Source organism: Salvia miltiorrhiza, chromosome 1 (genome assembly GCF_028751815.1).
Source record: "Salvia miltiorrhiza cultivar Shanhuang (shh) chromosome 1, IMPLAD_Smil_shh, whole genome shotgun sequence".
In the NCBI taxonomy this organism is placed as follows: Eukaryota; Viridiplantae; Streptophyta; class Magnoliopsida; order Lamiales; family Lamiaceae; genus Salvia; species Salvia miltiorrhiza.
The window spans coordinates 63289382-63306088 of NC_080387.1; the positions used below are offsets into that span (position 1 = coordinate 63289382).

General features: G+C 34.3%; 1 protein-coding gene across 1 annotated transcript; it reads left to right on the forward strand.

Annotated features, from left to right (window-relative positions):
- Positions 1-11046: 11046 nt before the first annotated feature.
- LOC131003238 (histone-lysine N-methyltransferase, H3 lysine-9 specific SUVH1-like) lies at positions 11047-15491 on the forward strand. Its single transcript, XM_057929722.1, has 4 exons — positions 11047-11137; positions 11538-13256; positions 13361-13968; positions 15044-15491. Exons 2-3 carry the CDS (start codon positions 11760-11762, stop codon positions 13907-13909), a joined length of 2046 nt encoding a protein of 681 aa, XP_057785705.1. The 5' UTR covers positions 11047-11137; positions 11538-11759; the 3' UTR covers positions 13910-13968; positions 15044-15491.
- Positions 15492-16707: the final 1216 nt, after the last annotated feature.

A 16707-nucleotide genomic window follows, 5' to 3' on the forward strand; every position in this document is an offset into this window, starting at 1 on the left:
ATCTGGATGGTGATTTTTTTCGCAGGGTTTGAATCCTAGAGGGAGCAGAATATTTTAAATTTTGTTATTCATCAGTATATACTGCATTGTTCATCAGTATATACGGCCCTATTCATCAGTATATATGTTTTATTCATTACGAATTTTTTAAATTTTATTTTTCATCAGTATATACATCTTGTTCATTAGTATTATATGTCTTATTCATTGTACTCATGTTACACGAAAAATAGGAGGTCTCACTGGAGCGCGCCCCTATATATATATATAGGAAGAGGTTCAAGAAAGAACCACTAAATAAAAGAATAATGGAGAACCATTTTCAGTTATTCGATCATCAAGATCAACGGTGGATGCATCATCTTGTTGGATGAATGCAGATCTTGGGTTCGAATCCTGAAGTGAGCAATTTTTTTTTTATTTTTTTGAGTGCATTAATTTTAACAGCGAATGCATTAATTTTTACAATGGATGCATTAGGTTTGATGGTTCTCATATTCTCACAAATAATGTAGTTCTCTCTAGAAGAGAGAGAGAGAGAGAGAGAGAGAGAGAGATAATGGTTCCAATTAAATTCCTCATATATGATGAAATTTTAGATTAATTTGTAGATGTTGATTTAATGCATAGTACGACTAATATTTACTAGATGAAAAAATTTAGAGTAAAAATTAAAGTCCACTTTTATTATGTTGTAATTAAAAATACTCATTTTTATAAAATTAATATGTTTATGCCCAAATTGACTTAATTATCCTTAATGACTCAATCAATATATTTGCATAAACAAAAATAGCTGTGTCAGAAAAGTGTAAGACTTTACAAAAAAAAGTAATGTAAAGCCATCAATATCCAATGACAATTTAGATCATTCACTTTCATTTGGGCATATGATCAAATTTTTAATAAAAATTGACATTTTTAATTAGAAGTTATAAATATGAGCATTTTTACCTAATAATACAAAAAGTTATATGAATTCGAATTTTGAAGGAAGCGAAAATTTACTAATTTTTTTAATATCATTCTTCAACACTATATAATATCTTATTCTGGATTTAATTAATTATATATTGGAGGTGTGAGGTTGTTGAAATAGGTGGTGGGTTCTGTCCCCAAATACATTTCCGTGGGTCAAATTTGGATTTAATTAATTTTTCAAAATTAATGTAAAAAGAACATCAATTAAATTTATTAAAATATCCAATTTAAAATAAAATTAATAAGACTATTAAAAAAATGAATTTACCTCAAAATTTTAAAAATCACAAATTAAACATATAATCATTTATCCATAAAATTAGAAATATACTTAAAACACTAAACGTTAATTCTTTAAATCTTGTGCCCAAAAGTAACTGGGGAATTTGGGACGAATATAGTATAATACTTCACAAATTAATATTTGGATTGTAAATTTATAGATTTAACAAAAAGTAAAAGCTCGATTTATTCAATCTTTTTTGTTTAACCTTAATTAGATGAATAAAAGAGTAAAACGAATTTTAATTTTATATATAAAATGTAAATTTTAACTTTAACCTTAACTCTTTTGATATGTAATGTCGATGGTGTTCATGATACATGTTCACAACAGGTGAACGACATATCACATGCATATGCATCACATACCTTATGTCAAAATGTTACGTTCTATTTATATTTTGTTTAAATTTTTTAATGATACGAGTTATCCATGAGAATTCGAATTAAAAAATCATTAATATTACTAAATCATGTACTCTAAAAAAACATGACAAAAATAAATGTATAATCACGCTTAAAAAAAAAACCCTATCCAATTAAATCTAGAAGTGGAATAAAATTCACGCTAAAAAAATAAGCCTATGCTATGTTCCATTTTGAGTAAATTAAAATACATGTATAATTCAATCATTCTTTGCCACCCTTGTAAGACTTTATCGAGAACAAGATCAAGAAAAGTTATAGAAATAGCTTTTTCTTCTTCTTGAAAACTAATCTAAGTTTATAATTTTGCAGTTTATTCACATTGTTAGTTAGTTGAGCCTTTCAGAAATAGTATGTCAATAATTATTTTTTTATTACCAAAGTGATACACTGACTCTAATAAAATGTTTACAAACTATTCATCTTCATTAAATAAAAATATGAGGTGATCTTGGATACACCTCCAGCCTCCAGGTGTACCGTACAATTGGGTTATACATTCACTTAAATTTTGACATGAACCCTGATTTGAATTCATATCCTAATCCAACCCATATAATATAAATAATATTATTCTGGATACGGGTCAACCCGATTGTACGGTATACTCAGATATGCCCAAGATTTTGTGTAAAAATAAATGGAATGCTCGCTGAAACTTATCATCAAATACATTCAACAAATTTGATGAAATTCCACCTTAAAGTAACATTTAACTTGTTATCCCTTACTTATTAGTCGATTTCTTCCCCTATCTTTTGCAACGCGTAGTTGTGAGTTAGTATCTTTTTTCCTTGAGGAAAATTAGTTACGTCTTTACTAATTCAAGAATATTTTATTATTTTTAAACTCTGAGATTTGGCAGTTCAAATTTTATTTTATTTTTCAAATTCATACATTATTTTTATTTACTATTTGATGATCATTATTTAACTTATTTACACTTTTTAGAATTTCAAATGGACCCAAAAGAAAAGAACACTGCTACAGTTTTCATTAGGAAAGGGGATAAGCTGGTCAATAAGTGATTTTCTAAGATATTGAAACTTTACTAATGTCATCCAAAATTTATTACTCCATTAGCTCCCCAAAGCTTGAGCATTATTTTTTTTCGGGTTATCCCGCGAAGTTTGAACACTTTAATTTTTTTATATGAAAAAAGATTTTTTTTATTCATTTTTTTACTTTTTCACCTATCACATTTAACATATAAAATACTAATTCCTTAAAACTCATGCCGAAAAGAAATTGCCCAAGTAGCACGGGACAGAGGGAGTATAAACTACGAATGAGCATTTCTCAATAAATAAAATGGGTATCACCAAGAGATAATAAGTGCAGTAAAAATGGGACACGAGTCCATTAATCCGTGAGCATTTTACTCTACTTTTTCTTTCATTCAATTTATCATCTCATCTTGCGGTAAGCAATCTATATTGTTCTCTATTTTTGTTTTATGATATTTTTCGGTGATTAATTATTTGAAAGCTAATAAATATGATGATTCACCGAGTGATTATACATCTCTCATGTAAAAATTGAGGTCAATAATTCAATTATATCGCTATGTCAAAAAAGAAGGTAAAGGGTATTATAGACTTATATAGTAGTGCCAGATGATTTATTAGATTTTAATATGATTTTTTTTTATAAATTTTTAATATGAATTTTAAAAAATAGTTTAGATCCAAACCGATTACAAGCTATAGACTAATTCAAGTTGTAAAGTTGTTAAACAAAATTCGTCTTGGCGACATCTAATGAACATATTGCTTGTGTAAAAAGGAGAGAGGTTCGAAAATACTAACCTAAACAGACTTTGCTAAAAATCTTACCGAAAAAAGAATATAATGGATAGAAACAATATTATATTTATATTTTATAGAAAAAAGTAATAGAAATTCATCTGATGTAACAATATTATATTTAATATAATGGATAGAAACAATATCTGTCTAAGGCTACTACAATAAAAGAAAAAAGTAATAGAAATTCAATAAAAGCAAAAAAAACACTATATATGAGATGTCTTTGAGCTATAGATAGATATAGTATATAGTTTCGGCAATCATACCTAAAAGTGGTGATTTATTTGAAAATCTGAATTAATTGATAACATATCACATGGGTCATAAATCGAAAAGAAAAATAAATACTGTAATTTTTTTTTTCTTTTTTTTTACATTGAAGGTAGGGGAACGGTGGGGTTTGAACCCTAGACCTCACTGTTTGTAGACAGGAGCTCACACCGCTTGATGTCCCATAAGAAACATATTGTAATTATGTTGGACGTTATATCGCTCCAATTGAAAATAAAGACAAAATGTAATTAATAATAATAAAAAGAATTTCCCATATCGCACAAACATATATTTTTATCTTTTTATTGGGGGTGTAGATAGCGTTGGATCTTAAACAATTAATAAACTTAGCCCATTATAAATAAATAAATAATGATTATAGACTATTTTACGAGGCTCGTTCTATGCCTTATTTTATTCTTTTTAACACTTAATCTAAAATTATAATAAAATATAATAATTAAAAATTTATTATTTTATTCTTTACTCTATGACATTACCCCAAATTAATTGATTTAGCGGGGCGGACTATAATTTATGGCTAATCAAACTATTATTATTATTATTATTATTATTATTATTATTATTATTATTATTATTATTATTATTATTATTATTATTATTATTATAAAGTGAAAATTTTAAATGCTCTATTTCTTAAGTTATATATGAAAAATGTTCTTTTTTCATAAACATAAGTTTCTTATGCCATATTCTTTAAAGAGCTAATTGCCGCTAAATTCATAGACTTTTTCAAAATTTGGTTTTTTCCCATGACAAAAAAAACCTGAACTAGAATCCATGAATTGGAAAATTGATAATAATTTTCCCCCGCGTCCTTTTTTTTCCCCAAATTCAATCTGAGCTGGCAGTCGGAGATCCAGCGTGTCATCGTCATCCGTTAAATGAAACGACCTATTTAGATTTAAATAAAACGGCATCGTTTTACTATCGCTAGCTGTTGAAAAATTAAACCTAAAATTAAGGGTTTTGATTCATTTCCAATCAATTGGGGTAGACGAGTTAGGGTTCTTCGAGAAAAATGTCCCAAAACTTAGCCACAAGCTCGAATTCAGGAGCAAATCAATCGAATGCACATTGTGGATGTGGAATTCCAGCCAGCCTTCGCGTATCTCACACCGAGAAAAATCCATTTAGACGATTCCTTTGTTGTAGAAATGTAAAGGTTGGTTTTTTTTTTTGCATCTTTGTTTTTTGGGTTGAATTTGTTGATAATTATTTAGTATTATAGGGCAATTGTGGCTTCTAGAAACGGGTGGATCCCGAGCTATCGCCGTATTACAAGGCCACTATACTGAATTTGGAAGCTCAGGCCGTGGATGGTGTAGATGGAGATGGATGTTCCGATGGGTTGTACTTTGCTAAATCAAATGATGGAGAATCAGTTAGTGTGGATGAAGTGAATAATATTTTGGCAAAATTGGAGAATGATGTGAAGAATCTTGAATGAAAGATTCAAGCTTTATTGGTTTTGTTTGTAGCTTGTACTTTGTTTGTTTATTTTGGCTAATTAGTTTGAATGTAAAGACTTCTTCTTGTAACATTGTTTTGATGATCAATGGAATGCTTAGTTGCTCATTTTGAATGTGTAAATGTTCCAAGCAATGGCTCAAAATCTGAACCTGAACAATGGACAAGGTCTTAACAAAATTTGGAAATGTTTCCACTCGCTAGGTTTGTGTACACCCCAACTCCTTTCTTAGAGAAATTCAATTCCCTTGAAATGACAGCTGATGTAGAATTACTTTGAGCTTGGGAGGGTGCTTGGGAGGTTGTGGGTTTTTCCTTGCTAGGCCTTCCTCTTTTATTCTGTGTAAAGAAGAATGAATGTAAAAACAAGTTTCCAAAATAATTGAAACAAAGTAAATTATCTATCAAGATCTCATCAGTTGACTCACTCTCTACAGGAACATAATCATCATCATCACTCTCTTTCTCAAAGTAATTATCTATCAAGATCTCATCAGGGTCCCAGATAGTTCCCTCAACCTCTCTAGTCACATTCTCAAACTCCCTGTTTTGCTCACTTACACCATAGATATCCCCACCCTCAATGAACACATCAACGTGCCTGTAATCCTCACTAATATCACTCAACATCGACATAACTCCCTTATCATCAACAATTTGTTCCTTACTGCTATCCTTCAGTTTTACATACCACAACCCATTCCAGTTTTTAATACCTAACTTATCTACTTCATTTTTGAGGTCAAAATAACCGAATAAATATAAGTTTACGCCGTACCTCCCAGTTGCAAATCCTCCAACGTAGCAATCAATTCCATCCTTGTTGCCATTTATTTCTTCAAATTGACCTCCATAGTAGAGGAAGAGGTCGAAGGTACTGCTGCAAAAAAGGGGGCAAACAACAATAAACAATTTTCACCAACCAAAGCAAGCTAATAAAGAATTCAATGTGGCCCTACCTGTTTGCCATCACACCAACGACCGAGAGAGAGAAAGAGGGAATACTTTGAGGGACCACTAATACACTGTATACTTAGACTATTTACTTAGTCAATGGTAAAAAGTGAAGCTTTTACAGTGCTATTGACTCAATGAGAAGGAATCTCTGAAAATCGCAGAGAAGGAATTTAGGGTTTGAAGTGTTAGGTGGAAAATGAGAGGATTTTCGTTAATTTAGGGTAAAATTAGGGGAATAGCAGAGGTGGAAAACATGTGTTATGTGGCTACCATGTCACACTTTTATTTTAACACTTGGAATCAATGAAGCCACGTTGGATAGGAGTTCTTTCGGAGATCGCCGGAAAATGGATGCGGAGGAAAATTACTTTCAATTTTTCAATTCATGGATTCTAGTTCAGATTTTTCTTTTTTCTTTTGTCATGGAAAAAAAACCGAATTCTGAAAAAATATATGGATTTAGCGGCAATTAGTCCATTCTTTAAATACCCTTGACGTTGATGGATTTGCTTGGTTTTTTGTGAAAGTATTACACATTTGACCGATTTAACAACTATCAGTCAACGATTTGCAGCTATCAGTCAAGAGTACACATGACCGGTGGATGGCTAGATTATTTGATCGCCCGGACGGTTAGATCATTTCATCGGGCGGTCACATAATTTTACCGGCCGGATCATCTGACCGACCAATAAAATCATGTGACCGCTTAGTGAAATGATCTGACCGCTCGGACGGTTAGATAATCTAGCCACCTACCGATCATGTGTACTCTTGATCTGATCAGCCGGTAAAATCATGTGATCGTCCGGTGAAATGATCTGACCGCCCAAGCGTTCAAATAATCTAGCCACCCACCGATCATGTGTACTCTTGACTGATAACTGTTAAATCGTTGACTGATAGCTATTAAATCAATCAAATATGTAAGACTTTCACAAAAAATCAAGCAAACACATCAACATCAACTGGTAAAATAAGTTCTTTACTTAATTTGAGTATAAAATACTTAAATTTATAAAATAAGGTATTTTTAACATACAATTTAAGGAATATGATATTTTTGCCTATTAACACTATTATTTAATGCGGCTGCAACTAGAATATTGACAATTTATATTGAAGAAACTTATAAAAAAAATACCAAATTTTAAAAGTGATATGTTTTTTAGCATCTCTTTAAAACTACTCCTAACTCTTTTGTATATCAAAATGAATTAAAAAACTTTAATTTTCGTGCAACATTACACGTGCCCACGATGGTGGACACGACATGATCATGCCCATCGTGTCCACGATCGCGGGCACGTGTCATATTGCGCGAAAATTAAAATAATAGGGACCGTAAAAGATATTTTATTCTTTTAATTCATTTTTAAAAATTGGTATTTATAATCTTGAACCCCATTCATATTTACTGCGTCTGCATGTGTATTACCTTTTGTATTTACTTTCCCCAATAAAAAAATTACTCGTATTTCCTCGACTACATTTCCTAAAATTAGTGCGTTCAAAAAAAGTCAAATTAGTAATCTAAAATATTGTTGTAAAATACTAGTATAAATTATTTAAAATTTTTAAAATATAATTCACTTTTAATTTTCCTAAATTGCACCTAGCTAGTCTAACCATTTTGAATTTTCCCTCAAAAAGATCTTGCACGAACTACTATTTAGCTGTCCATGTTCTACTTGATAAGTATGGTGGTAAAAACTCTCTTTCTGATGAGTTATGGGAAGTTTTTGAGCAGGCTCGCAATCATTTGATTTCTGGATTTCTGTCACGTTCGTAGATTTGCAAACACGGTGGCACATGAGCTAGCCCAATTTGCTTTGTTTTCTCATGATGTAATGATTTGAAAGTCGAATTTTCCGTCTTGACTTCTAGATATTTACATTCGAACTTGGAGTAATATTGAAGCTCGTCTTTCGTTTCAATTTTTTTTTCTTTCTAAAATCACTAATTACATCATACATTAATTAAATGTATATAAAAAATATTGAGTTGACGTTAACAATGTAAAAGTCACGCTTATTTCTTATTGCTAATTTTCATGTTTTGATTTTGCCTCTTATATTATTGGATAAATATTATTACGCCCTTATACTCATTTTATTAAAAATATTTTGAATTATAAAAAATATTTTTTAAAATTCCAAATTATTAGGTTTATATTAGAAATGTCCTACGTCCATTTTCCAGTCTTCAAAATCATAACGTGGTTCGTCGGATGCTATAATATAATTTATACATTTTTTATTTTAAATGACATAACACAAAACGACGTCGTATTGTGTCATATCATATAAAAAACAACGGTTCTTTGTGTTACTTCAGTTGATTCAAATCACGTTGAATGTCAGTTTATCCAATATTGACTTAATTTTTAAAAATGATATGACATAAAATAACGTGGTTTCATGCCATGTCATATCAAAAAAATAAAATATAAATTACATGGTAGCATCCAGTGAGCCATGTTATGATTATGGAGATTGGAAATGGACGCTAGACATTTTTAATACAATCTACTAATTTGGGGGGTTTTAAAAATATCAGTTATTATAATTCGGGATATTTTTGATAAAATGAGTATAATTTTGGATTTAATATGATATTTACCTAATATTATTTGTACCAAATCGCCCAAAATTACAAGGACGTGCATGCATAATATGATATTTACCTAATACTCCCTCCGTCCCAGCTTTTTGTATCCACTTTAGTGGTATTTAAAACTAAAAGTGGATACAAAAAGCTGGAACGGAGGGAGTAGTATAATTTGAGTAGGGATGTCAATGCAGCCCGAAACCCGTGGGCCGACCCGAATAACCCGATGAAATTAGAAGGTTAGGGTTGAAAAATCGCAACCCGAAAAAACCTCCAGCCCGATTAGCCCGCACCCGACTAACCCGAAACCCGATAGGGCTAGCCCGAAAATCCGGTGGGCTGGCCCGATGGGCTGACGGAATTGTGACTGATGCATCCAGTTACAACTTCTGCTATGTTTAGATCTATGGTATTTGCTTAAATATATATATGTAGCCTCATTAAAAAAAGTGAAATTAATTAGTTAGAATATATATGTGTATGTGTGTGTGCAATCTCATTAAAAAAAGTGAAATTAATTACGAATTTTTTGTAGAAATTGATTATTAGTATCTCATTAGTTAGAAATTAATTATTAGTATCTCATTTTAAAGTGATACTATTTATTTTTATTTATTTTTATTTTTTGTCAATGAGACGTGCATGGCAAATCCACTAATTATTCAGTAATAATCCAGATTGATTCTAGTGCATTGATACATGTTACTCCCTCTGTCACGCTAAAGTTGGCTACATTTGTTTCGGCACGGAGATTAAGAAATGGAGTGTTATGTTTTAATTGAGTGGGGCCCATCAAAATTAAGGTATTTAATTAAATCTGTCTTCTTCTCCAATGCGTCTCTGCATCTGTTTCATTTTCTGATCGACGCCGGCGGCGCCGGCGCCGACAATCGCCCCTCGCCCCTCTATCAAATCGCAAATCAGACACCCAAATCAAATTTCTCAAAGAGAATCGCATAGACAGAAATCATAAGAAATTTCTCCAGATCTTCAGATCTTGCCAATAAATTTCTCCAGATCTTCAAATCGCATAGACACCCAAACCAGATTTCTCCAAGAAATTCTTCAAGAAATTTCTTCATTTTCTTGCCCAAACCAGATCGCTCACGAAATTCACGCATAGATCCAAGATCTCCTTCTATTCTTTCTTCAATTCTCGGCGACTGCACGGCCGGAAGACCGCCGCCGCCGAGCCCTAGATCCTCCATTCGCGGCCCCTACTCTCTTCCTATTTCCGGTGACATCAACTGATCTACGCCTTGCCGCTGTCAACCACACCACCTCAGATCTAGGCGCCGGCGGCCATGGGGGTGGCGAGAGAGAGATAGTTGAGACGATGGACATGGAGGTCAGAGGTGGGGCGAGAGGGAGAGAGCAGAGGCCCGGGAGAAGGAAAGGGTCGGCGGTGGTCGCGGCGAAGACCACGACGACGGCGGCCGGAGGGGCGAGAGGAGGCGGCGGCGACCATGGGGGTGGCACCCGCCGGAGAAGAAGAGAGAAGGGGTGGGGCGCTGGGGGAGGTGGGGTGGCTGTGTGCGTGTGTTAGTGTGTGTTTTGTGTGTGTGTTTTTAAATAAAGATGATTTAGATTTAATTAGAAAATTTTAATTAAATTAACTAATTGGAACTTAACTAAAATAAATAGTGGCTTTAATTAAGTTAATTTTTTTTGCCATTTTTAGAAAGTGACCAACTTTAGTGGAACACCCAAAATGGAAATGTAGCCAACTTTAATGGGACGGAGGGAGTATATTTTACTATCTCATTTTAATATAATTCTGTTTATGTAATTTTGAATATCTTATATTTTTGCATTTTATGCTTTGCTATATAATTTATATCTTTAATATCTATGTATATTTTATACATTATACATTAGATCATTAGGAATAATAAAATACAAATGATAATTTTATTTTTACGCCTTTAACCTGATTAGCCCGATGGGCTAGCCCGAAACCCGAAAGTTTAGGGTTAGGGTTGAGGATTTATAACCCGAAAAAATCTCCAACCCTATTAGCCCGCATCCGACTAACCCGGAACCCGATAGGGCTAGCCCGAAAATCCGATGGGCTGTCACGACATCCCTAAATTTGAGTATATGATATTATAGGTGCTTGTATAATATTTCAAAATTACAAGGACGTGCATGCAAAATTAGCGCTATAATAATTTTTTTAAGGCAAAGCGCTATAATTTCTTACATACTTTAAAAACACTTTATTTATTTATTTGAGATACAAAAGCACTTTAAATTTACTCTTCCAACACAAATAACGCAGAAGCCTTCCTCAACCCAAGAGCCAAGAGGTATCTCTCTCTCTCTCTCTCTCTCTCTCTCTAAACCTCTGAATCTCGGATTGGTTTTTCTTCATTCCAAAACCTCTTGAAAAACTAAATTGTTTCTCTTTCTTCTATTCATGTTTTCGTTTTGATTTCCACCCCCTTGTTGGATGTTCATTTGCTTTAATTCCGGCATCTCAGAAACTTCGAAGCAAAAAAAGTGTCTTTTATCTTTAATCTCAAAAGTTGGAGCTAATTGTTCGTAGCCCTGCATGTTTAGTGCTTTTACACTCCCAACTTCTAGCTCGTTTTTTATGGGTTTTTGAGGATGGAACTTAAAATTAGGGATCTGCTAATTCTGAAAAAGTTGTGATTTTTAATTGATAAATTTGGTCAAATTTTGATTATGCCGCTATGCATGTTGCAGGAAGCTGATGCTTTGCTGGTTTTGAATAAGCCATGTAATTGAAGCTGGTGTTGTTAATTTGCAGTAATAAATGGTGTTTGTATGTATAATGATGGATGTGCATTTTTTGGTTGTTGAGAGCAATTAGGAAATCATTGCTGCTGATAGCTTCTCAATATAAGTTAAGCACTCATTTATCAGTTGATTGAAAGGAAATTTAGGAGTAGTGTTGTGTGTTTATAAATGGAGCAAGGTTTGGGATCTAATTCAAATGCTAATCCTGGGTCAATTGATAAGTCTAGGGTTTTAGATGTGAGGCCATTGAGAACCCTAGCCCCTGTTTTCCCAAATCCACCCGGTATGTCTTCAGTTGCAACCCCTCAACCCACGCCCTTTACATGTGTCCCGCCCTCTGGCCCGTTTCCTCCTGGAATCCAACCATTTTTCCCTTTTCTTGCTAGTGACACTCGGCAAGCCGGGCTGGGTGCACATAGTCAGTCTGGTAACTTTGGGTTTGGTAGCAGCATACCGGCTCCCATCCCTTTAAATTCGTTTAGGACCCCTACGCCTCAGGCGAATGGGGGCAGCAGTCAGCGTAAGAGGGCTTCCAAAGCACGTGGGCGGCCGCCTATAGTAATAGAGGATGACGGATATAGTGACTCGCAGAATCAGAGTGATCAGTATGGGAGTGGGTTTAGCACGCATGATGGTGATGCAGATGTTGCCAGTAATTCACGTAAGAGAAGGGGTCGGCCTAGGAGAGTAGCCGAGAATGGTGAAGGGTATGAGTCGTATGACATTGAATCATTAGTGGACAGCTTCATGGCGTCGTTTAAGCTTAATAATTTTGATGAGTTCAGAAATACCAACAGCGACAAGGACATTGTCAGGACCATACTCTTGACCTTTGATTTGATTAGGCGACGGGTCGCCCAACTTGAAGAAGCCAAGGATGCGTCTCGTGGGGCTGCTAGACGCCCGGACCTGAAAGCTGGTGCTCTCTTGATGAACAAAGGAGTCAGAGCAAATCACCCGAAGAGGATGGGGCATGTTCCTGGGGTCGAAGTTGGTGATATCTTTTTCTTCAGAATGGAGTTATGCATTGTGGGGGCACACACTCCGAGTATGGCCGGTATAGATTATATCACCATGAAACTTTCCGTGAATGAAGAACCCATGGCCATCAGCATTGTTTCATCTGGAGGATATGATGATAATGGAGACGATACTGATGTGTTGATTTACACTGGTCATGGCGGGCAGGCGGGGAAAGATGGGAAAATGTCTGATCAGAAACTAGAACGGGGAAATCTTGCTCTTGAGAAGAGTCTGCATCGTTCCAATGATGTAAGAGTCATAAGAGGTATAAAAGATACTGTTGGTGTTGGTAAGATCTATGTTTACGATGGTTTGTATAAAATTCAGGAGTCATGGGCTGAGAAAAACAAATCTGGATGCAATGTGTTTAAGTACAAGCTGGGCAGGGTACCTGGGCAGCCAGAAGCTTTTTCATTGTGGAAATCGATTCAGCAGTGGAAGGACGGATCTGCTATCCAGCCTGGAGTTATCCTTCCCGATCTAACTTCAGGAGCTGAAAGTCAGCCAGTCACACTTGTGAACGATGTTGATGGTGAAAAGGGACCTGCTCATTTCACATATATTTCTAGTCTCAGATACACAAAGCCTTTCCTGCTTCTAAACATTCCTCAGGTTGTCATTGCTTGGGTGGATGTCAACCAGGTGATTACAACTGTCCTTGCAATCAGAAAAACGAGGGCCTACTCCCGTACTCTTCAATCGGGGTTCTACTGACTAATCAATCTTTGATACATGAGTGTGGACAGGCATGTGCTTGTCCACCAAACTGCAGGAATCGAATGTCTCAGGCTGGTGTGAAGGTCCACCTGGAAGTTTTCAAGACAAAGAACAGAGGTTGGGGGCTTAGGTCTTGGGATCCCATTCGAGCTGGAGGTTTTATCTGTGAGTACGCAGGGGATGTCGTTAAGGAATTTACTGCAAATGATGTTGGGAAGGGTAAGGATGATAATTATATTTTTGATGCCACCCGTTACTACGAGCCATTAGAATCTGTACGTGATGATTCAGCTGGATTTGAAAAATCTCCTCACCCCCTTTGTGTGAATGCAAAAAATAATGGGAATGTAGCCCGCTTCATGAACCATAGTTGTTCCCCAAATGTGATGTGGCGGCCGGTTTTACGTGAACTAAACAGTGACTCGTATCTGCATATTGCTTTCTTTGCTATCCGACACATTCCTCCTATGCAAGAGTTGGCATATGACTATGGGATTGTTTCACCTGAGAAAGGAGGAGACAAAGGGAAGAAAAAGTGCTTGTGTGGAACTGCAAAGTGCAGGGGGTACTTTTATTGATGATGCCATGTGGCCGTAGCGGGTAAATTTTGTGGTGCTTAGATCCCTCGGGATAAAAGGTTAGTCAATTTCAGTTCATGAATTATCTGAATCTCGTGCTTATTTATATACTGTCATTATATCTTACCTGTCGATTTTCGTTTGCTGTCTTGGTAAATAGTGAGTTAGAACGTGCTAAAGAACTTGAGGATGAAAAACCATCGGCCTCAAGGCTACTTCAGCTATTTGTGATTTTAAACTCCATGGAGGCGTCAATATGAGATATTTTAACTCCTTAACAAATTGCTATACTTGGTAAACAGTAGTTGCTAAGTCCTATAGTATATTTGCACAAATAAGTTTATCCTATATAAGTGATTGCTATATATGTAAAAATTCATGATATTGTTTGTTTACATCCCTAAGTAGACGCACAGAGGGAAGAAAAGACCAAAAACAATTGTCTAGAGGATAATAATTTCTTACTTCAATTTTGAAAAAGGCACATGCTCGTGATTTTTGTCGAGTCAAAGTTCTGTGGAAGCCAAATCTTTTTAGTCCCATACTAGGTGAGCAGATAGGTTAACTGTTAATGACTTAATGGATGCATCTAACACAATGAGTCTGCTAAATGTTTTCACTTTTAAGAAAAATCACCAAGATATTGGGGCAACGAGGTTTAATTTTATGTAAACAATTGGATTGCCTAGTCCTTGCATTCTAACACAGGCAACACTTATTATGTATAGCTACTGTCCCATTTTATGCAATTAGGCCTCATTAGCACACTCATTGTGTTTGTTGTATTATATATACTCATAATATTACATTTAATATGACGTATTGGAGAAAGTCTACTTCTATTAATGATAAATTTTTCAACAACGTCATATTGTTTAAATGTTGCATTGATAGATCCATTCGAATGTCTGGTACTTAGTTTTCTGAATTTTTTTTCCATACTACACAATACACATGCTTATATTTTATATAACTTGCTGATTTTCTTATCATAAAAGAGCATGTCCTATCTTCAAACTTTGATTTAGATTTATGTGGCCGGATCAATGAAATTTTGTGATATCACTCTCTAAGTACCTTTTATATGTAGCTAACCAGATAAATTCTTACCCTGCTGCACTTATCATTTTTCAGTTCATGGAAGGATGAAGGTAGGATGGAGCTCTCGCCCCAAAACATGTAGTATTAGAAGTTGCAGGTATGCAATGAACCAGACTCTTTTAGTGAAAGGTAGCAATTGGTGCATATGCACACAGTCTTAGGTTTATGTATGTAGTTTGTATGTAAGATTATGCTGGAAAAAAGAAGCTGTAGTTTCTGACTTGGTGAGACGTAGCTCTTTTAGATCTCACTCGTGCTTTACATTTTGGCATCACTACTAACTCGAATTAGGAGGCTTGATGTTTGCAAACCCCGCCTCCATATTTAAGTCATGAAAGCGCGCAACTGTGTTTGTGTTGTGGATTTATGAATCGAGGCCCTTATGTGGGTCTCATTCTTGATTTTGTAGTCGTTATCTGTGGGTGTGCTCTGGCTAAATCCGCGTATTATTGTATGAATGAATGAATTTTGCCTGCTGGAATGTTGAGAATTGAAAATGTGACCAATTTCTGCCCTTTTGACGTTTGATTGATTGATTTTCTGCCCTTACAAAACTTACATTTTTTGTTTAATCGACTCGGTTTTGTTGGATTAGATTTGGAGTGTGTGTACATTATTGTAATAAGTTGAAAAATGTAAATACCTGAAGATTGAAAGTGATTTGATACAAAGATCGGAAAAAGTCTGGCGCTTTTCGTGACAGTTATATTTCCCTTTTAGTCCAAACCGTAAGTCCTAAACCAACGACTCCAAAGATATGGTTTATTTTGTCAAAGAGAGATTTGTCCTAATAAATAAAGACTCAGAGTAAGTACTAGATTCAGTGATGTATTAAAATTACAAATTAATCTTTAAATGCAATACAAAAGATCACGCAGATGGATATAATTATTAAGCTAACCAATACAACTATTAAATAAAGTTGATTTTATAAAATTTCCTCGTCAACTTCAAAACATAAATGATATATTATAATTAGAATCATTGTATCAAGTTATATAAAGTCAGTACATAAAACTGCAATTCACACCGTGGAAAATAAAAAACTACGAGGGGTGTATTCAATTTAGAATTTGAAAATTTTTGACAGATTTTTTATAATCTATAAATTCTGTCAAATTTCATAGATTGTTTAATTCTATCTAGAGTTCAAGAGATTTTGTTAGATTGATTAATCTATGTTTTCATAGATTTTATAAGTGTGTAGATTATTATAATAATTATTCCTCATAGTTGATCATCTGCAAATTTTGTCTGGACGAAAGTATCTCCAATGGCATGAGTTGAGAATCCATTCCTGCCATACGATGTGATAGAGCCTAATCACGTCTGCCCCACAATTCAAACATATAGCCCAAATGGGCAGGATTAATTGTGCAGCTGGAAAAGATTATCAATTGTTTGGGGAATAGTGAATCATCTAGGAATAGGATTGCCCTTATTTAAGGGTGAATATAGTGAGGCAGATGATAACTCTATCAACGCAAATGTTCGTCTTATAATTTTCGCAGGGGAGAGATTATACACTACTTAAAAATCTCTTGTGGAGAAGTGAGATATGTTTGTATTTATACTAAAATCCTCCAAAATCTATGACATATTAAAATTCTTGAAAGTTTCATTACCATTAGATTTAGTTGAATATTTAAAAGTCATAATTGAATACCAATAGATTTTTAAGGATTTTTTAAAATCTG